General features: G+C 54.9%; 2 protein-coding genes across 2 annotated transcripts; both read left to right on the top strand.

The window, feature by feature from the left end:
* Positions 1-4,379: 4,379 nt before the first annotated feature.
* On the top strand, positions 4,380-11,777 carry LRRC23 (leucine rich repeat containing 23). Its single transcript, XM_068142047.1, has 7 exons — positions 4,380-4,605; positions 4,704-4,816; positions 5,585-5,838; positions 5,934-6,064; positions 9,826-9,962; positions 10,710-10,932; positions 11,276-11,777. The coding sequence occupies exons 1-7, from the start codon at positions 4,504-4,506 to the stop codon at positions 11,297-11,299; spliced, it is 984 nt and encodes a 327-aa protein (XP_067998148.1). The 5' UTR covers positions 4,380-4,503; the 3' UTR covers positions 11,300-11,777.
* Positions 11,778-11,856: 79 nt separating this feature from the next.
* Positions 11,857-21,254, top strand: ENO2 (enolase 2). The gene is made up of 12 exons (XM_068142046.1): positions 11,857-11,958; positions 14,950-15,041; positions 15,948-16,043; positions 16,331-16,389; positions 17,392-17,461; positions 17,645-17,778; positions 18,371-18,593; positions 19,023-19,220; positions 19,332-19,533; positions 19,725-19,833; positions 19,962-20,020; positions 20,345-21,254. The coding sequence occupies exons 2-12, from the start codon at positions 14,957-14,959 to the stop codon at positions 20,412-20,414; spliced, it is 1,305 nt and encodes a 434-aa protein (XP_067998147.1). The 5' UTR covers positions 11,857-11,958; positions 14,950-14,956; the 3' UTR covers positions 20,415-21,254.
* Positions 21,255-22,136: the final 882 nt, after the last annotated feature.

Genomic DNA, 22,136 nt, shown 5'->3' on the forward strand with positions numbered 1-22,136 from the left:
TCTTTGGTCCCATGGTGATTTGTGTGCCTCTTTCTGATCTGTCTCTCTGCTTCATAAGCTAGTGAGCTTATGAGACCAGCATGTTACCAAGGCTGCCTGGAAACAATTCATTGCCTGTGAGGGAGGACTGGTAGTTGACATTACTGGTCATTAAATGCAGAGTGCTGAGGCTCTCTATCCAGAGAAGGTTTATAGGCCATGTGCTGAGGCTGTGTTCGCTGCTTGTTTGCAGTTCTAGATGTTATTTCCCAGCTGCTGCACCAGCTAGGAGGTTTTTAGGTAGTGCTAAGGGTAATGGGAGTGCCTCAGAGGCTTAGCCGTGAGGCAGTATGGCCTTGGGAGCACTGCCCTGGTCTGAAGCTGGCATGCAGAGTGGCACTCAAGTCTGGTAATGCCCAACTGAGAGATTCTCTTCCATTGCATGTTTCTGGTCTGCAGTGGGTTTTGCAGCTGTAGCATGTCCCTTCCCCGGTACTCTGCTGCCAGCGTATTGGCCTGCCAGCATCACCTGAGGGGTGACAGGGAGATGGGGAGGGACCAGGGAGAAAAGTATGAGGAAACACAGTAATGCTGCTGGTCACAGAATCATCACATTGTTTGGGTTAGAAAAAAGCTTTAATATCATCAAATCCAACCATTCTCTAACTTGACCAAGTCTGGTGCTAAACCATGTCACTCAGCACCACATCTCTGCCTCTTAAACACCTCCAGGCACGGGGATTCAACCACCTCCCCTGAACCTGGGGAAACTTGAGGCCATTTCCTCATGTCCTATCACTTGTTACTAGGGAGAAGAGACTAACACCTACCTTGTTCTAGCCTCTAAGGGAGTTACGGAGCAAGAAGGACTCCCCTCAGCTTCCTTTTCTCCGCACTAAACAACCTCAACTCTCTCAGCTGCTCCTCGGTGCTGCTGCAGGGTTTCCTCCTTCGCAGTTGGAACGCACAGGGACGGAGAAGCTCCTGCAGGGGCATCTCCTCCCAGCTGCGAGCAGCATCCCGGCCAGCGCCGTGCCTCTTCCTGGGGAGGAGCCTTTCGGGGAGGAGCCTGTGGCCGCTCCGGGTGCTGCGGGCGGCGCTGGCGCTCCCCCGGGCGGCCGCAGCGCTCTCGGCCGCCGGAGCCTGCTCCGGGGCGTTAGCTGGGCGGGCAGCGCTGAAATGGCGACTAAAGCGGCTCTGGCCTTAGAAAACACAGGGTGGTGGGCCCGGCGCGAAAGGCAGCGGCGGCTGCGATCCTCTGGTGATGGAAGCAAAGCAGGCAGAGAGGGCAGGATGTGAGGGGGCCTGAGGAGGAAGGGCTCCAGTGCAGAGGTGACAGCCACCAGCTCTCGGTGCATGCAGTCACCTTGAGAGGAAGAGGCTTCAAAGGCAGAGAGAACCTAACCCTGAAACCCCTGTGGTTCCCTCAGCCACAGTGTGTGCTTCTGAGGGGTGGGTGGGGTCGGTGTGATCAAAGCAGCAGTGGCTTGGTCAGGACACGGTGCTTGTGGTTGTGGGAAGCTCACAGGCATCAGCCAGTGGCTGCAGCTCTGCTGTTGATTCCCACTCCTGCCCAGCCCAGTCCACAGAGATAGGGCAAAAGAGTGACCTACATAAACCAAACCAGATGGGAGCCAAGTTTTGATGTTACTGAGTTGAGGAGAATGCAGAAGCATGAAAGCATTAATTTAACAAAGACTAAACCTGTGGAACATAATTCCTGCATCAGCAGGAGTGCCAGATCTTCTTTCTGCCTGCTTTCTGGCAGGGACGTGGCTCCGGAGGAGTAGGGATGTTGCCAGATCCTCGTTGCAAACTGTGGCAGTTGGATCTTAAACAGGTTGCTGTTGGGAAAGATGCCTCGTGTCAGATGACGGCCTGCAAGAGGCTGCTGCAGCTCCATGTTCTCAGCCCCAACCAGCAGCCAGGCTGAGTCTGTGCCGCCAGCAGGGACCACGCAGGTGCACTCTGTGTGTGGGGGTACCCAGATGTGTAGAACGTGAGCACAGTGCAGGCAGCCCCATCCCACTGCCTCTCTGCGCAGCACAGCGGTGTACTGGTGACCACATGCGTGTGTAAGTATGTACTCACACGTGTGCTGGTGACTGTGTGTGTATGTACGTACTCACGTGTGTGCCGGTGACTCTGTGTGTGTGTGTGTACGTACGTACTCACACGTGTGTGCTGGTGACCGTGTGTGTGTGTACGTACATACTCGTGTGCTGGTGACCGTGTGTGTAGTACGTAGTCACGTGTGCTGGTGACCATGCGACCATTTACACGACAGTCCCTTTTTAATCCCCTATGCCTCTGTCCTCCACACTTGATCCTCCACAAATCATTTAGATCTCTTCCTTTCCTGCCTTCCGTTCCTCCCCTAAGCATCCCCTAAGGAAGCCCTTCCCCTGTGTCCCATCATATGTCCTGCAGCTATGAACACAGTGACATGTCTCCACTCCCAGCTCTAAACGTACTTTAGGGTTGAGGCTTCTCTGGAAGGTCCCAGAAAGAATGTCCTTTCCTCTGAGTCCGTCCTTTCAGGTCCCAAGTGCCATCATGCTCCTGTGCTCCTCCAGATGGGCTTTTGGTGGGTTGATGGCTCCTGGGATGGCCTGGGAGTAGCCTGGCAGGGTTGCCATCCTCCTGCCACCTTCGTCCTGGGCTCCTTTGGGGACACGCAGATGAGTTTTTGGCTCATAACCTCCTTAACGATCAGTAGTCAGGGTAAAGTTAGGTCCAGGATCCTTTTGATAACCTAAATAAAATCCTTCTCTTTTAAAGATTTGGGTTTCCCTGGGGAATTTCTCTTGTTTCTTCGAAGTTCTTTAGTGCAGCCCTGAGCACTCAGGCGTGCTTTGCAGGAAGGGTGATGGCTGGCACAGGTACTGTGAGAGACTCGTGGCTGACATTTGTGTGTCCAGCTTGAGTTTGGACTGGCTTATCTAATGCTGACGTTGTCCAGAAGCTGCAAAGAAGCAAAGTGCACTGGAAAGGAAGAGCCTTGGACTCTAACCCCAAAATGCAGTGTTCCTGGCCAGCAAACATCCAGCACTGCTTGGCAGTTGTTGGGGTCACAGCCATCCACCTGCCCAGGGGTGCTAAAACTGGGCAGGCACCAATGGCATCTGCTGGGCACTGGCAGCCTCAGCCTTCCCCAGCTCTCCAGTCTGGAGGACAGTGTTCAAGCAGTGTCGCCTGCAGCAGGTCCAGACACCGTATCCCACAAGCCACTTCCTGGCATCTAGGAGGCCATGTCTTGGAAGGTTTCATGCCAACCCTGTGCTTAATTCTGCTCAGAACGTTAAGCATTTACCAGAGGGAATGCCTTTTCTTAGAGATACCATTTGAGTGGCCACCATCCTGTGTGGCTCATCCAGCCCTGTTCTGAGATGGGGATGGACAGGATGACCTCCAGTGGTCCCTTCCCACAGAAACATTCCTTCAGTTCTCTGGATACACTCCTAATAATTGCAGATGAAGGCAAGACATGCTCTGAGCTTTCCACCTGGAATTTCATACCAAAGATGACAAGCTCTTGCAGCTGAAGCAGCAAAAGGGCAGAAGTGGTCAGCTAGGAGAGGAGTATTCCTAGCAGAACAATGTAAAAAGAAAGCACAGGGAGAGTGATGGCCAATGAAAGGCAAACCAGCAGTGCCTGCATGGTTGCAGGAGATTGAGCAGCAGGATGCACTAACCAGAGCAGAGCTTGTGCCCAGAGAAGAGCAAGGAAGCTGGTGAAGGGTCTGGAGAACAAGTCTGTTGAGGAGCAGCTGAGGGGATGGGGGGTGTTTAGCCTGGAGTAAAGGAGGCTGAGGGGAGACGTGAAAGGAGGTTGCAGTGAGATGAGTGGTGGTCTCTTTCCCCTAGTAACTAGCAATAGGATGAGAAGAAATGGCCTCAAGTTGCACCAGGGGAGGTTTAGGTTGGATACCAGGGAAAAATTAATTACTGAGAGAGTGTTCAGGGATTGAAACAGGCTGCCGAGGGAGGTGGTGGAGGCACCATCCCTGGAGCTGTTTAAAGACCATGTAGCCACGGGACTTCAGGATGTGGTTTATCAGGCACGGCAGCGGGGGGTTGATGGCTGGCCTCCATGACCTTACAGGTCTTTCCCCACTGAAAAAAATGCTATGATCCACAGAACCACAGAACCAACCAGGCTGGAAGAGACCTCCAAGATCATCAAGTCCAACCACTCACCCAACCCTGCCCATGAATAACGGGAGGCTTTTTGGGGAGGGATTTCCCCGGAGCTGAGCGGGCTGTGGAGCTCCTCTGCCCTGCCTGAGGCGGCAGGAGGGGGTGGGCTAGGGGAGGCGCGGGGGAAGGCGCGGAGGCTCAGGCCGGCGCGGCAGAGCGCTGCGGGAGGCCAGCGCGGTTGCCGTGGCAGCGGGGCCGGGGCCGCCTCTCCCGGGGCCGCCTCTGCCGGGGCCGCCTCTGCCGGGGCCAGGCGCCGCCGCTCGCCACGCCTGGGCAGGCTACCGCCGGAGCGCCCTCCCCGGGGTGGGAAGCGGGGCTGTGAGGATGGAGGACGAGGAGCTGGAAGGGGGCGAGAACAGCCCTGAGGAGGAAGGAGAGGAGAAGGGAGAGGAGGAGGCGCTGAGGGAAGGGGAAGAGGAAGCCCAGGTGAGGGAGGGGGCGCAGTACCCTCCGGCCGTGGTGAGGCCGGCACCGGCACCGGCACTGGCACTGGCACTGTGCTCGCTTCTCTTTTTCTCCCCCAGGAGCTGGCCCCGTCTCCCCTGACACAGGAGGTCCTGAGGGAAGGCCTCTCCCTCCTCTGCAAGACCAGCAACGGCCTGGCTCACGCCTTCGTGAAATGTGAAGCCCGACAGAAGTGAGTGTGCGAAACCTGCCCCGGCGGCGAGGCAGCTCCGCCCCGGGGGCAGCCACCCAGCAGCCCTGCGCTGGGGCCGCTGCTGACCGCCTGTGGAGAACGCTCCCAGGCTGTGCCCTCCAGCTGTCTGCCTTCCATTCTGTGCCTCAGCACAGCTCTGCCGTCCTCAGCCCCGAGCAGAGCACTGCCTCCACCATGTCCAGATGCACTGGTGGGAACGTCAGTGTCCCCCTAAATGGGCAGGAGCCTGTGCTTCCCTGTGGACTGTGGTGTCCTCAGGGGACCTCCCCACAGCCACTTGGAGAAATATCCATTAAATCTCTCTCCTCTGAAGTGCTAACATTTAAGGCATGTGCCACAATGGCCTGGAAGCGGTTTACAGCCTCAGCCCCATCAGCACCCCTGCATTTGTCCCCACTAGCAAAGTCCTTCCACGCAGCCCTTGGTGTTGCCACTAGTGTCTGCTGGACCCACTCCCTAGATTTACCTTCTCCTACTCTTGTTCTGCTGTCTCCTGACAGGCAGGGTCCCATGGGAATAAGTACTGCAGGAAAGCAGGTCCCATCTTAACATTCAGCCTTGTTTACAGACTATTCAGGCTCACTCTGTCACCTGCTTATTTCCTCCTGCTCTCCAGCAATGCTTCCTAGAGCAGCAGGGAAGTGGGAGAGGAGGATACCTTCCCTCCAGTAGTGGTGAGGAGCAAACTGCAAGCTGGTATCAGAGGGAAGTAAGTGAGATGTTTTGTTAGTGTCCTCCCTCCCACAGGGGCTTGACAGACATCAGCCTCCTCAAATGCTTCATACACCTGCAGTATGTGGATTTGTCAGAGAACAAGCTGCAAGATTTGTCTCCACTGAGCAGCCTAACCAATCTGCTCTGGCTGAAGGTGGATGGGAATCTGCTCAGCAGTCCCTGTCTGAAGGAGCTGCCCTACCTCCAGTTCATCAGCTTTGGCCAGAACCGCATCAAGGATGTGGAGGGCATCACTCACCCCCGCCTAACCAACCTCAGCCTGAAAGGTGATACAGACCACTTTCTTCATCCTTGTGCACATAGGACACTTACTTTGGATGGGATTAATTCTTTCATTGTCTCTTCCTCCTCTGCCACTCAGGAAATAGAATCCACTCAACACTGGGCTTGAGTCATGGCCAGCTGTTCAACCTGCAAATCCTGGAGCTGCGAGGAAATGTCCTAGAGAGCACAGCAGGGCTCAATCTTCCCAAGCTGAAGAACCTCTATTTGGTAAAGGGTATAGCTAGCCTGGAGGGTGGGACAGAGCTGCTGCAGAGCCTGGCACTGCCAGGCAGTGTGAGGAGGGAGGAGGCTGTCCCCTTCAAAGCAGCATAATTCTTCTGCTTGCCAGTTCAGTTCCATCTTCTCAGATGAAGAAAAACAGATTTCAGAGAGCTCCTCCAAAACAAATCCTCTTCTTTGTGGTAGCTCCTTCTATGCTGTCTGCCCAGATGATGTGAAGGAAGTAGCCATTGTCCAGCAATTCCTCTGCAGAGGAGGAGCTGGCAGTGTTGAGCTGGTCAGGTTGTTTTCTCCTGGCCTCCTGCAGGAGCAGTATTCTTGCACGCATTTGGTGCGTGCCCAAGAGGTCAGTGGGGAGAGCGCCAGGTTTGCTCTGCATGACAGGGGGAGGAGATGCTTCTTTCTCTTCTCTGATGGGCCTACTGAAACACAGGTTTAAAACCAGCACAACTGCATGAGTCACAGCTTCAGCTGCCAAAAACAGGGGAACTGATTAAACACCTCAGTGAAAGTAAGATAGGAGACGCAATTTCCTAGTGCCATAGCCGATTGCTTTAGGGAACATTTACTCCCAGAGACACAGAAAGTGTGTCTGGCTCAGTCCCATGCATCACACAGTGCTACAGCTTGCAGAGACTGGAGTGGTGTCCTGAGTCACCACCTCCTGAAAAACAATTAAAGATGAAAAAGGCTTTGAAAAGCTGTAAGGCTTCTTTTTATCAAGCCTCCCTGACAGAAAACACTGAGGAGGTTACTTGCTGAGATTGCTTGCAATTTCCTGGTGGAAAACAGATTTTTGGATCAGAGGTGCTGGAAGAAGAGATGAAGTGGCTTTAGTCTAGATACACTGGATAGAACTTGGAGGTAAACCCCCCCACTTGAATGATTTGGAGGGAAGCAAACAGAGCACCTACATGTCAAGAAGATTCCTGGTGTGACTGAGGGGTTTCAGAACTGCACATATGGAATGGACAAATACTGCAAGGCATCACAGAATCACAGAATTGCTTAGGTTGGAAGGGACCCTGAGGATCATCTAATTCCAACCCCCCTGCCATGGGCAGGGACACCTCCCACTAGACCAGGTTGCTGGTCTTGAACACCTCCACAACTTCCCTGTTCCATCCTCACTGTAAAGAATTTCTTCCTATCTCCAGTCTCAATCTGCCCTCCACAAGCTTCAGTCCATTCCCTCTCATCCTATCACTACAAGCCTATGTTAAAAGTCCCTTCCCAGCTTTCTTGTAGCCCCTTCAGGTACTGGAAAGCTGCTCTAAGTTCTCCCTGGAGCCTTCTCTTCTCCAGGCTGAACAATCCCAACTCTCTCAGCCTGTCTCCATAGGGGAGGTGCTCCAGCCCTCTGATCATCTTTGTGGCTGTCATCATTCATTATTAAAACAGGAACAATTGACTCATTTCTCAGGAACCTTTGGGGCCTGAATTTGTCTCCCATGTTCATCTGCTCATTTTGGAGGGGAGTCTCCCCCAGCAGTGCTTTGCTTTCAGTACAAAGATTTTGGTGTGACTTGAGCCATGGGCAGATGCAGCTGGCACCTTGAGGACAAGGTTCAAGACAAAGGGTACAGTTTAAAGGAACCAAAGCAAATTTGGTTAATGCATGACAGAGCTGCATCGAGATGAAACTGAGCTTTAACCAAGTTATACCTTCTAGCTAGCTGTGTGCCATGGGTGTGGGTTTGAGGGTCACTGCTGTCACTAGGGCTGGCTTAGTTCCTGCCTGTTGTGCAACAGTGGTGTCCAAGGCAAGCCAGGGCAAGGCCAGGCATGCAGGAAGGGGTTAGGGAAGCATGGAGAACAGAACATAGCAGGTTTCCATCAGCAGTGGTGGCATCACATCTGTGTGAAGAACTGGCAGCTGAGGTAAGGTGATGATGTCATTTGATAAAGGGTGTCATGTGGGAGGTTATTTGATTCTGGGGGGACACAACCCCCTGAACAAAAATCCATCCTGCATTGTCCTCTTGGTGATTTCATGGACAGAGCAACTGAAACCATTCACACTGAAGTAATGGAGAAAGTGAGAGTGGTGGGAGGTCACTGATCATTCTACAAAGCAGTGATCAGTGAGCTCCCCTCACCCTGTCCCCCACCCCAGCTCCTGATGTCCTCTGAGGTACAGTGTCCTAATCCTTCCTGACTGTTAAATCGCTTCACGTGGCCTGTGCTAAATCTCTGATTTCCCTCTTTTTGTCCTCACGTTACCCTCTTTCCTTGGCCCAACTGCTCCAGGCTTTTACTTGTCCAGTTTCCATTACAGTCCTCCTTTCCTACAAAAGTGTCCTCCTATCCCACCAGTTCAGCCTGTGCCCCTTTGATTAGTTTCAGGCATTGGCCTCTGCCCGGGTACCCATAAGGAGCAGGGAGCAGTGGCTCCTCTCTCCCCGTTTCCCCTTTAGGTATCTGTGTCCTTAGGGACTGCAGCTCGAAGCCACAACCACAGTGAAGCCCTGCCCAGCTCCAGGCTGCAGAAGGCGGTGGGGAGGTCGTAGTTGCCAGGGAAGTTCCACGCTTGGCTGGCAAATAGCGGGAGTGGCCTGACTGGAGATTGCGCGCCCTGCTGGGAGCCCCGGCGTGGCCAGGAGACCTCTAGTGGTCTTCTCCGCCCTAAAGCCTATGAAACTGAAATTCGGAGCTTTGTATTTCCCTGGCTCCCAGTTCTCAGTGCAGTGAAGGGAATGAAATTGATCGCTGGGGGCTTTTGAGCTGATAGGACACATTCCTCCTGCTGCGCGATTGTCAGATTGTGGCAAGAGGGTGCACCCGTGGAAGGATAACAAGAAGTACACCTGCAAAAGCTCGACATTAAACCAGCCAACAGCCCCCCTGCAACCCCTCTCAGGAACACACAGCCTGCTGCTTCTACTAGAGGAGTAGAAGAAGAGACTCCTTGGTTGTAGATATCCCCCACAAGAGAAGCAACTGACACTGGATGGTCCCTGGAATGCATGGACTGTGTGACTGGGAGGGGCTGGTTATTTATCCTTTAAATACCCTTGTTTCAGGCTCAGGTCCATGCTTCTCCCCCACACTGCTGCTCTCTGAGGCCTTGGGGACTCTGAGTTGTTGCTGCAGTGGAAGGAGGTGCTGTGCTGGCAGTAAAGTATTCACCTGGGGTGGGTTTACCTCAATTCTCCTACAGAGAACACTTGTTCTTCAGACTCTTGGTCCTTGAGTCTGAATGCTTAGAATCAATTTGGGCAAGACCCTGAGCAACCTGATCTAGCTTCAGAGAAAGCCCTGTTTCATAGTTTCATAGTTTCATTCAGGGTTGGAAGGGACCACAAGGATCATCTAGTTCCAACCCCCCTGCCATGGGCAGGGACACCCCACACTAGATCAGGCTGGACAGAGCCTCATCCAGCCTGCTCTTAAACACCCCCAGGGACGGGGCCTCGACCACCTCTCTGGACAACCCATTCCAGTGCTTCACCACTCTCATGGTGAAGAACCTCCTCCTCACATCTAGCCTGAATCTCCCCACCTCCAGCTTCATTCCATTCCCCCTAGTCCTATCACTACCTGATATCCTGAGCAGTCCCTCCCCAGCCTTCCTGTAGGCCCCCTTCAGATACTGGAAGGCGACAATTAGGTCTCCTCGGAGCCTTCTCTTCTGCAGACTGTTAGGAGTGGAGGAAGTCTGACAGAGCTCTAGAAGCCAGGAATAACTGTGGATCCCTCTCCTGTGTAACCTCTCTTTCCTTCTCTCTTCCTGCCTCCCTGCTGCTCAGGCTCAGAACACCATTAAGAGCCTTGAAGGCCTTGAGGGACTAGAGCAGCTTACAACTCTGCACCTGCGTGACAACAGTCTGGAAAGCCTGGATGGATTCTGCAGCAGCATGAAGTGCCTGCAGTACCTGAATCTGCGGTGGGTCCTCCCTGCTCTGTGCTGGGACCAGAGATCCTTCATCAGGCTGTACTCCCACTGATACCTTTAGGATTTTCTGGGTCTTTTGGAAGTTGAAGGCCTGATGGGAACAGGTTGATCTTTACCATCTTTAGCTGGTGTTCATCACTTAGCTGTCTGGGAGTATAAGTCCTATAAATTCAGCTGCATGCAGTTCTGGTGCCTCCAGCATAAGAGGGATGTGGATCTGCTGGAGCAGGTCCAGAGAAGGCCACCAAGATGATCAGAGGGCTGGAGAACCTCCCCTATGGGGACAGGCTGAGAGAGTTGGGGCTGTTCAGCCTGGAGAAGAGAAGGCTCCATGGAGACCTCAGAACAGCCTTCCAATGCCTGAAGGGGGCTACAGGAGAGCTGGGGAGGGACTATGGACAAGGGCTTGGAGTGACAGGATGAGGGGGAATGGATTGAAGCTTGAGGAGGGCAGATTGAGACTGGAGATCAGGAAGAAATGCTTTCCAGTGAGGGTGGTGAGACACTGGAACAGGTTGTCCAGGGTGGTTGTGGATGCCCCTTCCCTGGAGGTGTTCAAGGTCAGGCTGGATGAGGCCTTGAGTGACCTAGATCTTAGATCACAGAGGCCTGTGGTCTAAGGTCTGCAGTCTGCCATGCTGCTAAATTTTGCTTTGTCTGTCTTGTCAACTTACTGTTCCAAAGAGCTCTCACTCTCTTGCATATGTCTCCCCTGCCCTCTGTGCTTCCTCTTGTTAGGAACAACAGGATCGGTAGCCTTGAGGAGGTGGCAAAACTGCAGGTGCTGCCCATGCTGCAGGCGCTGGTGCTGATGGACAATCCGTGCTCCACAGACCCCAGTTACCGGCTGCAGGTTCTGGTCACGCTGCCACACCTGCAGCGCCTCGACAAGGAGTTCTTTGAGCAAGAGGAGCACGAAGAGGCAGCCAGGATCCGTCAGGAAAGGCAGGAGAAAGAAAAGGTGAGAACAGCTGGGCTGGGGGAGCAGACAGAAGTGAAGGGCTAAAGCGAGTATCAAACCTGCTGATCAAGCCTCTCCCCCTAGCTTACACATGGGGAAGGCTGAAGGAGGCCAGTCCTGAGGGCAGAGGAAGCTCAGAGGGGCTGGGCTTTGCAACCTGATTGTGGAGGGCAGCATCACACCTCATAGACTCATGGATTCATAGGATGGTTTGGGTTGGAAGGGACCCATCTAGTGCCACCCCCTGCCTTACTGCCATTCATCAGCACACCAGAAGTGAGCAGTGAAAGGGAAAAGAAGTCAGACATGGAGGCATTTAACTTCTTCCTCTTTCCTTCTTCAGGAGAGGGAAGGGTCCCTCCAGTGACCTCTGTATTTAACAGCTGCTCCCAGAGCTGGTCAGGATTTGAAGATGCCTCCCCCAGTTGTGCAGCTGAGAAAGTGAGAGCTGTAGGTACCAGAGCTATCCTCACCTCATTTCACTCCTGGAGAAATGAGCAGGGCTACCCACCCCAGTCCTGGGTGCTGACCTGAGGTACTGCAGTCCTGCTGTCACAGTATTGATGTGCTCTATCCTCATTTGATCCAAGAGGGGAAAGGGGAGGAGAGTTACAGGTGCTGTGCTTTGCTTTATGGCTCCCCAAAATCCGACAGGGTTTTCTGATTTGAATTAAATTTATTAATGAGCCTGGAGCGACTGGAATTGTTTATCCTGCACACCCACGGCTATTGCTTGGCTCTCTCACCCTCGCTTGCTGTGTCTGTCCTCGGTCTGTCTCTCTCTCTTTCTCTCTCCATCCCCTACGTGCTGTTTGCAAAGCGTTGCTGAATCCTGACTCATCGCAGCTCTGGGTCACATGCTGCTGTCCCGGCCCTATCAGGGGCGTCTCCATCCTGCTGCTGCCGCTGCCGTTGGCTTAGAGGACACATCATCTCCCCTTGAGGTCCTGCATCCCTCCTCTGCTTCGTCCTCTCTCCTCTCTGCCAGCACTTTCTCAATCTCTCGTTCACCCCCGCCCTTGGAAGGTAAGTGTCCCCACGGCCAGCACCTCCCTTTCGCAGCATGCGTGTTTCTGTTTCCCACCCTGTGCCCTCCAAACCTCCCCCCCCGCACTTTGGGGTCTCTTGCGGAGAAAGGACCACGGTGAGCGGCATCAACAACGCAACTCCCCTCACTTCCTCCCCCTGCTCCTCCCACCGCTTTTTCCTCATTCCCACCTTTCTCACTTTTCTTTCACATTTTAATTTCGGGTACTCCCTCCCTCCCTCTCCCCGGCAAGCATCATTTCAGCTGAACCCAGGGAGTTTCAGGAGGGGGGCAGCCAGCAAGGATAGGTAGTACTGCCAAGGGCATTGCCGGGAGGTGCTGCGGGAGGGAGCCTTACCTGGGGGAGGGAGGTGCCAGTGGGGAGGAGGTAAAGCTCAGTTTGGCTGCTGGGGAAAGGACCCAGCCTCGGCACAGACCAGCCCCCCCGCCGACCTTCGAGGTGTTGACATAAACACAGGCGCTCAGCCGGATCCCAGGGAGAGCAATCTTCCTCCCTCCCCCACAGCACACAGCGGGGGGGAAGAAGGGCAGCAGGGAGAGGAGGTGACAGCCAGGCAAGCAGTAGCTGCACCAACCACGACACTGCAGCAGTGCGGGCTTCCTGGGAGCAGTGCCACCCCGGGGGCATGGCAGCAATGCACAGGACTGGTGCTGGTGGCTCTGGGGAAAGGTCTTTGCCGTGCTGGCCTGCCTGGCGGGGAGGGGCAATGGCCGCAGCACCTACTCCAGAGAGAAGATGCCCTGGCAACGCACACTGCCACAAAGCAGTGCCCACAGGAAGGCACTGCAGCAGTGCCAGTGTCCCGGGGTGCCCTGCCCAGCTGCTGCTCAAGGAAGGCTGCCCAACCTCCAGCCTGGCTCCTCTTCTTCTCTTCACCATGGTGTACAGGCTCCCGGCTATGGCTCCATCCCAATCCCTTATCCCAGCTTATCCGCCTCTGACCTCCTTTCAGGACAGTGCAACCGATGCCAGGGATTTCAGGGTGGTTCTTTGCACTGTTCAAAGAAGGGCAGATGCAGGGGGGATGTGGGGCAGCAACACAAGTGAAGAGAAGAGTTTAAGGGACTGGAAGGGAGAAGAACTCAAACACTGGGATGGGGCAAGCAAGGCTGGCTTTGGGCTGCTAATTGGTTTCCTCGGAGATGGCCTGAGCAGGGGCAGGTGTATGTGGGCAACATGACCACACAGGCAATGCACCTGGCACGGGTCTTGCTGTCAAAGGTCACTTTGATGGGGTCCTGTTCTTCTCTCCCCCATGGAGGCTGTTGGGGCATGGCCAGGGCACTCCTGCAAAGGAAGCTCCCAGCTGCGCGGGCACAGCTCTGAAGGAAGTTCCCACGGCGTGTGCCAGATGGCCTGAGGAGCGCTGCCAGAGCGGCTGACGGGGGATCCCAGCCCCGGTGGACACACTGGAGGGCCCTGCGCAGGCTCCAGGGTGCCTTGGTGTCACTGACTACGGCTCTCGCTGGAACTCCGCCCAGCGTGGTCCCCTCGCACCCGGTGTGTGCTTCCCGCCCACCCGAGGCAGCGGAGTCGAGAGCCAATCCAGCCTCCCCCAGCCTGCTGCTTAGCTGCCCGCAGTGCTGTGCCACACCATCTGCAGCACCCCACACGTGTGCTGAGCCTCTGCGCTGCCCACACCTCTGCCAGCTGCTCACAGGCACCGTGGCATGCTTGTGCCTGGACCAAAATGTCTGTTTCCCCATGCGCCCCCCCAGGCCTGGCCTCTGCGCTGAGCCTTGCCGGGGTCCAGCCCTGCTCAGGGTTGAATGAATCATCTGTGGGAGCAGGAGGAGGAAATGCTGGGGAGGGTGGGCGTGCCGTGCACCTTGCTGCTGCTGCCTCTCTGCACAGAATCAGAGTCACAGAAGTGGAGATGCAGCTCTCTGCCATCGCAGAGCCCCGTGGCTGGGGGAGGGGGAATGAGTTGTTTTGGACCCCTCCTAGGGAGCAAATCAGCAAGAGAAGCTCTTCCAAACAGCCATCCTCACCCACCAGCTTGTTTTCCACTTCAGGTTTAATAAGGTGCCCCAAAATGCCAGGTGTGCTCACCTTCCTCTTATCTCTGTTGGATAGCAGAGGTGCTTCCTGGTCTCATCTGCTTCCCCATCTCAGGAGAGAAGCAAAGGGTGGGGAGCTGGGCCCAGTTCCTGTCTTCAGCCATGGCCAGTCCCCCTCGTCTGCCCCTCAGTTCAGAGCCCTTTCTGCCACGTCTGAGGCACGGCAGCTTTCAGCAAGATGGCTTCTCGGGCTGCTTGCCTTCTCTGTGCTGCCCTCACCACAGCACAGCCAGACCCAAAGGCTCACTGCAGGGAAGGGAAAGCTGACATGGGTGCTCAGCCATGGGCTGGGGATGCAGGGGAGCCAGACTGGAGAGGGGCTCAGGGTCCAGCACCCCCCTGCCCTGCTTGGCTCTGCCCCAGGCAGCTACCACTCAGCTGGCTCCTTGCCTGCCGAGTATGGACACAGCAGATGCTCACTGACAGTCTGGCAGGGCTCATCCTCTCCCCCAGCAAAGGGAAGGGAGATGCGGGAACTGGCTCCCCTGTCCTTGATGCTGGGGACAGGGATGCCTCCTGGCTGCAGCAGCTGATCCCTCACATGCCACCGCCCATGGATGCTGTCGGTACCCTTCCTGTGTCTGCCACCTGGGCTCTATCAGGAGGCATGAGAAGGGGCAGTGCTCAGCTGTGGTACAGAGAGAAGGATCCCAGTTTGTTACCTACCTGCAGCAGAGGGACAGGATAAACTCAAACAGGTAACCAGTTCCTGGACAAAACAGGGGTTGATTCCCACAATCTGGGTTTAATAGCAGTTTCTACATGTCCTTGAGACAGTAGTTTTAGCTTCACCTCCTAAGGCTGCTCTCCCTTGATCTCTCTTCTCTCTGCCAGTGTTGGTGTAGACCTCAGACAGATGAGCACTACACCCTCAGAACTGAATCTGTCCTGTCCTGTCCTCTTCACAGACTCACCATGGCTGTTGAAAGGATCCATGCCCGTGAGATCCTGGACTCTCGTGGGAACCCCACGGTTGAGGTGGACTTATACACACACAAAGGTATGCAGATGAGGACAAGAGATGGAAGGGAAGTCTCACCTACCCTGGCAGAACTGGTGGCATACTCTGCCAAGAGCACAGAGGGGCTTTCTCCAGCAACCCCTGGCAGGCAGAGAGCCACAGAAAGGGGCAGAGACCAAAGCTTGGCTCATAGCTCTGCTTCTGAGTGTACTTAGCAAATCTGCACACGATGGGCAGGTCACAAGGAGGCAGCTGGCTGTCCTGTACCTGACTTGAGATGTGTGCCTGCTAGGAACAAGGATGGAAAATTTCCTTAACATAAATACATTTAATTAGTTGCCCTATCCCCTTAGTGTTCTCCTGCAGATGTGCTCCTAGGACACAGCACGAGTTTGGAAGCACATCCACAGCCATTCTGAAGAGGCAGAGAAATGTTTGCCCCCAGGATCTCTGTGTAGGCAGAGCTGCATCTGCACTGGAACCAAAACTAGGTGGACTGAGGGGTGAGAAGTGGTGAGGGGCCAGAGCAGACACCCTGCCAGTCTCCTTCTGCACTGGGGCAGAAATCCAGCCCCAGTCTGAGGGGAAGGCAGTCACTGGTGGCTGGGGCATCAGGCTGCCTCTGAACCAGCAGGAAGGCTGAGGAGCCAGACTTCCACCTGCTGTCCATAGTTCTGGGAATGCTGTGCACCTCTGGGTACCAGAAATCCAGATTTCCCGGTCTGAACCCCCTGGGTGCTTTTATTTCTGCAGCCCTGGCGCTCACCTCCAGGAGCTGCTCCACCTGATAAGACCAGCCACGAGTGAACAGCCAGTGGGACCATCCATTTGCACAAGTGATTGGCACATGATTTCTCTCAGGAGTGGGACAGAAGCAGTGGCAGGAGGCCTTCCCCTCCCCTCCTCTCTCTGTGTGTCCCCCAGCTGTGCTCTGTCGCTCCCCAGGTATGTTCCGAGCGGCGGTGCCCAGCGGCGCGTCCACTGGCATCTACGAGGCGCTGGAGCTGCGAGACAACGACAAGTCACGTTTCCTGGGAAAAGGTGGGGAGATGCCTGCTCTGCACCCTGCCCCCAGGGCTGCCTGTGCATAGGGCTGTGCCAGAGGGTACCACTCATCCTCTGCTGTGATGTGGATGTGTCCCACTGCCCTCAGGAGAACCGCAGTGGCACAGGCCTAGCACAAATTGAAAGATCAGGCCCTGATCTTCCCTCGCTGTCTCACTCTCTTAGTCTCTATTGGTCCTCTCCCTCCCTCCACTCTCCTCTTGGCCTCACTCTCTCTCTCTGTCTCTCTCTCTCTCTTTTTCTTTGTCTCTTCCCTTCTCTAGGGGTCCTGCAGGCCGTGGATCACATCAACAGCACTGTCGCCCCAGCTCTCGTGGGCTCTGTAAGGATTTCTCTTTGATCTCCTTTGTCCTACACTTTCTTTGGTCAGTCTCTGCTCTCAGATCTCCATTTCTGCCTTTCCTCATCCCACTTGGATAACAGACACAGTGATGCTCCCTGGGAATCTGGGCACATCTCTCCTGCTCCCCATGCCTGGATGTGTCCACAGCAATCTTTTCTCTGAGTGGAAAGGATTTAGCACTACCTGGTCCTCTGCAGCTTCTGCACCACCTCACTAGTGCTCCTGAAGCTCCCTGTAGAGCTCTCTCCCTCTTTTAGATGCTCTCCTCCTCAAGCACTGAACCTCATCCACATGTCTGTGGCCTCGTGCTTGTTTGTCCCACCCAGCATTCATGGTGTGATGAGCAATGACCATGCCACGAAAGGTCTGGCAGCCCTTCCAGCACAGCCTTGGAGGGCAGCGGTGTCACCTCTGCAACTTGCTTACACCTGAAGACCTGGAGCCTGCTGGGCAAGAGCTGACCTGAAGCCACATGTTAACCCTGTGCAGCCTGGGGCCCAGCTCTCTCCAGCTCTGAAAAATAACTGGCCTGGTGGAGGGCAGCCTGTGTTCGCCTCAGTCCTGCTCTCCACCTTGCTCCTAGGGACAGCTCCATTCAGACTACCTTTGCTTGCTTGTCCTGTTGGTCTGCCTAGCTTCTGTGTGGCCACAGCATCACAAAGCTCCCCAGAAGCTGCCAAAAGGCTGAGTAAATCTCCAGGACAGTCCTGTGTCCCCAGAAATGCATGATCTTGTCTGGGCTGCAGCTGCTCTCCTCTCCAGTGTGGGCACATCGGCACTGGGCTGCAGCAACACCACCACTGTCACTACCTTGCCAATGCACCGAGGCACAAGCTGCCAGAGCTTTGTGTGTCTGTGTTCCTCCACAAGCTAAAGAGATCCCTGTGGCCCCAGCTTCTCCATTAATGCCTCCTTTCTCGCAGAGCAGAGCCAACAGCTCTTCTCAGCCTCCCCTCCTTAGGAGCTGTTTCTCTCTTGCAGGGCCTCTCTGTTGTGGATCAAGAGAAGATAGACAACCTGATGCTTGAGATGGACGGCACAGAGAACAAATGTAATTCATTCCTCTTCTCTTGGCCTGGGGCATAAGGAGAGACAGAAGAGCCGCAGAAGGCTCCAGGGCTAGGGCAGGGGACACTTAGAGCTGTGGTGAGCTCAAGGCTGTGCTGGCAAGGGCATCTGTGGGCAGGAGCTTGCTGCTTGAGCAGACTTAATTCCTCCTTGGTCTTCCCCACAGCCAAGTTTGGTGCCAATGCCATCCTGGGAGTGTCGCTGGCAGTGTGCAAGGCGGGAGCTGCAGAGAAGGAGATCCCCCTGTACCGCCACATCGCTGACCTGGCTGGCAACTCTGACCTCATCCTCCCCGTGCCAGTAAGACCCCTCTGCCCTTGACACCCCCTTCAGAAACTTAAAGGATGTGTCGGGAGGTAGAGAAGGAAGGGACACAGGACTGACACATCAGCTGAGGGCACTGCACTCATCAAGGAAGCAAACTAAGGCCTGAGATGTGCCAGTATGGAAAAGGGAGCCCTGAGGATGGGGTGGGGGTTGACTGAGGATCAGAGGTCATCACATGCAGCCTGTGGGCACAATTCTGAAGCAAGTGCCTATGGATCTTCACACCAAGGGCAGCTGCCCTGTGAAACTCCTTTACAGTGGGGGTTGTGGATGCTCAATTTTTCTGTGTCAAGCAAGAAGGTCCTGGAAGAGAGACTGATGGAGGCTGATAAACACATACAGATAAGCACCCATGGCTGGGAGGATCTCAGAGAGGAAAATGGGTGGGAGAGTCCTCTCCAACCATTTGCTTTGAGCTGCTGTTGGAAGGGAGACCCCAGGCTTATGTGCCCTTGGTGTGATGCGTTGTGGCTGATGTGTTACCATTGCCCCATGGGATGTACCCCTCCTAGAGTGGTGCCAAGACTGGTTCCTCCAGCTCAGATTCTCTTCTGGACTCTTTCAGGCATTCAATGTGATCAATGGAGGTTCCCATGCAGGCAACAAACTGGCCATGCAGGAGTTCATGATCCTGCCCGTGGGGGCTGAAAGCTTCCGCGATGCCATGCGCATCGGGGCTGAAGTCTACCACAACCTCAAGAGCGTCATCAAGGACAAGTATGGCAAAGATGCTACCAATGTGGGGGATGAGGGAGGCTTTGCCCCCAACATATTGGAAAACAGTGAAGGTGAGAGCCTTGCAGAGGAGTGCCCCTGCCTTCAATGCTGTGGCTTCCAAAGCCCAGCTCACAACATTCCCCAAAGACTGGTTCAAAAGATGTTGCCTCAGTGTCACTGAGCTCCTGTGTTAGGAAGTGGTTTCTATGCTCCTCGTCCTTAGGGTAGCCATGATACATTACAGCCTCTCCATATAAACCCTCCATGTGTGTGCACACCTTTCCAAGGCCTCCCCATGACTTGCCTCTGGGCTGTGAGGTTGTGTTTCAATTTCTCCTCATCCCTTTGGAGGTGGCCTGCACAGTTCCAATGTTCTGGGCTCTCTCCTACTGCACTGTCAGGCTCTCAGGTGCTCTCAGGACCCTTCCTGGGCAGGTTCTCACCAAAAGACAGAACTCTGCTTGAGCTGACTCTCCTGACTGCAACTTTCCTCCTCCTAGCTCTGGAGCTGCTGAAGGAAGCCATCGACAAGGCAGGCTACACAGACAAGATTGTCATCGGCATGGATGTGGCAGCCTCCGAGTTCTACCGCGATGGCAAATACGACCTGGACTTCAAGTCCCCAGACGACCCAAGCCGCTACATCTCTGCAGATGAGCTGGGGGACCTCTACCAAAGCTTTGTACGTGATTACCCAGGTGAGCTGCTGTGCCCAGCACTGGGGGGCACTTTTAATAGGCATCCCCTCCATGGGTTGAGGGTGGGAAGGGAGGTGGCCTCCACTTGTGTCTTTTCTGTTGTCCTTTCAGTGGTCTCCATTGAGGATCCCTTTGACCAAGATGACTGGGAGGCCTGGTCCAAGTTCACAGCCAATGTGGGGATCCAAATAGTGGGAGATGACCTGACAGTGACAAACCCCAAGCGCATCGAGCGAGCTGTTGAAGAGAAGGCCTGCAACTGCCTCCTGCTCAAAGTCAACCAGATCGGGTCTGTCACAGAGGCCATTCAAGCGTAAGTGCAGCCCTCCTTGTCCCGTGAAAGGGTTGGTGATGAACTACAGCAGGGTGTCACACCACCCACTGCATGAAGAGACTTTTGTCTCCACCAGAGTGTAGGATGGCTGAGGGTGGGAGCAGAGGGTGTCTGTGCAGGTGGTGGTTGTAGGACTGGGAGCTACTGACTGAGTTTCTTGCTCCTTGCAGCTGCAAGCTGGCCCAGGAGAATGGCTGGGGGGTGATGGTAAGCCACCGGTCTGGGGAGACTGAAGACACCTTCATTGCTGACCTGGTTGTAGGACTGTGCACTGGGCAGGTAGGTGAGCCCCAGGCCATGCACAGCCACGGAGGGAAGAGAGGGAGCATGAGGGCAGAGTCCTCTGCCCCGCTGTGGTGCAATTCAGGACGGTGTCTCACAGTGTCTGTTTTGGGAATGCTTCACAGATCAAGACGGGTGCTCCCTGCAGGTCTGAACGCCTGGCTAAGTACAACCAGCTCATGAGGTAAGGGGCTGAGGGATGGGGGCACAGAACAGAGGAGGGAGTGACTCATTGAGGTGGGAGAATCTGAAAGCCCAAGGGTAGGCAGTGCTTGCAAGGGAAATGTTGTTAAGACAGTGCACAAAGATGACAGCAGGATCTTGGGGAGATCTCTGGAGCAGTCTCCTTTCCTTCTCCTTTACATGAGAGTGCAACCCCACAAGCACAGCAGCTCCTCCTGCCCATGCCAGTTTCCTGCTGATACACTGCCTCTCCAGTGCCCTGGTGCCTTCAATGCTCCCTTGCAGGACAGGCCTGAGTGTGCTGTCTCTCTCTCTGTGTCTGCAGGATTGAGGAAGAGCTTGGAGATGAAGCACGCTTTGCCGGACACAACTTCCGCAACCCAAGTGTTCTCTGAACGCTGTTCCCAAAGCACAGCCATCCTGCTGCTCTTTTCCACTTCACAGACTCTGAAGCTCCCTTCCCTCCACTGCTCCCTTTTTAGCTCTTTCTCTCTCCTCCATCACGCAGTCCCCCTCATACCTCACCCCCTTGAGTACAAGCGTCCCCAGCTAGGTGTCCCCAGGCGAAGGATGACAGCGAGGCCCACACCCTGTCCCTTGCTTTGGGCTCCTGAGCGTTTCTGGATCTAGGCCTTGCTGTCCCTTTGGGTCCTGTGCAGGCCGTGCCTGAGCCACTGCCTGCCCATCAGCCGTGGGGAGCCTGCTCCCAGGCTGCTTCCCTGGTGGGTGTGTGTCAGAGGCTGTGTTTGGCTCTGTGGCTGTGGCCAGCTGAGTGTGGCCAGTGGCTCACCCTCCTCGTGCATGTGTGTAGGTGTCTGTGTACCGGCCTGTGGCATCCCTCTGCCCCTAGACGTGTGTTTGCACTGAGCCCTGGTGGGACCCCACTGTCCCCTCCTGCACTCCCAGTGCTGTGCTGTGTTGGGCCGTGCTTGCCAGCAGTTTAGCGTCCAAGCCCACCGCTGCCCCTCGCTGGGGAGGGGGCTGTGTGTGTGTTATCAGTCCCCAGGTCAGCACACAGGGCTGTGGGGAGATGTATTGAAACACATCCGTACACAAACCCATGCTATTTCATTTGCTTCTTGTGATCTTTTTCTCTCTGTTCCCTTCCCTCTTGCACTGCTTCACCTTCTTCTCCACCTATAATGTCTGCTTCACCTTCTGGACAGCCCGTGCTCAGCTGAGCAACAGATGAACTACAGATCCCTGAACTCAATTAAAATGTATTTCACACCTCAGCTGCCTGCCTTGGCCTGATGTTTCTCTCCACATGCCAGCACTTGGGAAATGGGGACATTTGGCCATCAAAGCAGGAGAAGCTCAAACAAAAAGGTAATTGCAAGAAGTAGACGGGACCAGCAAGAGAAAGAAGAGGCCCAGGTGCCCCCACCTCCTTTCACAGCCTTGTCCTACAGCTAGGTTGCTCAGTCAACCACCCAAACGAGGAAGGCCAAGGGTAAGGCAGGTGGGAATTGCTGCCAGCCTCCCCACCAAACCTAGTCACACAAAAACCTGCTGTGTGTGGTTTTCATTCATGCCCTCCACTGAAGGCAGACCTCAGGGTGGGCCACAGGCCACTGCACTCAAGAGATGCTACACTGGAACTGCAAGTTTTTGGAAGAGAAAAAGCTAACCCTTCTTACCCAAACTGGGCTTGCAGTGAGCAGAGGGGTAGGGGGGATGTCTGTCTCAGCTCCATCGACTCTGCCAGGGACACACAGCAGCCTATGCTGCAGTCAGTGTCCCATCAGGCTGAGTGCCAGCACACCCCAGAGTCTGCTCAGCAGCCTTATTCTGGATAGGCTCCAGTGAGCGTGGGAGGCCAAGGCGTGCCACCGGCAGTAACTCAACCCAAGCTATGATGCACAACAATGGTTCATGGCTGCAGCCCCTCTTGGGTGCACTCAGTTCCTGCAAACCTCCTGCACCACTTCACTACAGAAAGTTTTCAGACTGTGGCTTGAGCCACACTGTCATGGAATCATTTTCAGCTGGAAAAGACCTTTAAGGTCATAGAGTCCAACCATTCTCCAACTCAGTGAAGTCTGGTGCTAAAGCATGTGCTGCAGCACCACATCTCTGCCTTGTTTAAACACCTCCAGGCACGGGGTTTCAACTTT

The sequence above is a fragment of the Melanerpes formicivorus genome, unplaced genomic scaffold, assembly GCF_026170545.1.
Source record: "Melanerpes formicivorus ecotype bairdi unplaced genomic scaffold, bMelFor1.0.p_v2 SCAF_8, whole genome shotgun sequence".
Lineage (NCBI taxonomy): Eukaryota > Metazoa > Chordata > Aves > Piciformes > Picidae > Melanerpes > Melanerpes formicivorus.

Coding starts and splice junctions, on each gene's coding strand:
- LRRC23 (XM_068142047.1), top strand. CDS start 4,504: ATGGAGGACGAGGAGCTGGAAGGGGGCGAGAACAGCCCTGAGGAGGAA. Junction 4,817..5,584: donor AAATGTGAAGCCCGACAGAA/GTGAGTGTGCGA, acceptor TCCCTCCCACAG/GGGCTTGACAGACATCAGCC. Junction 5,839..5,933: donor AACCAACCTCAGCCTGAAAG/GTGATACAGACC, acceptor TCTGCCACTCAG/GAAATAGAATCCACTCAACA.
- ENO2 (XM_068142046.1), top strand. CDS start 14,957: ATGGCTGTTGAAAGGATCCATGCCCGTGAGATCCTGGACTCTCGTGGG. Junction 15,042..15,947: donor GGACTTATACACACACAAAG/GTATGCAGATGA, acceptor GTCGCTCCCCAG/GTATGTTCCGAGCGGCGGTG. Junction 20,021..20,344: donor AAGTACAACCAGCTCATGAG/GTAAGGGGCTGA, acceptor CTGTGTCTGCAG/GATTGAGGAAGAGCTTGGAG.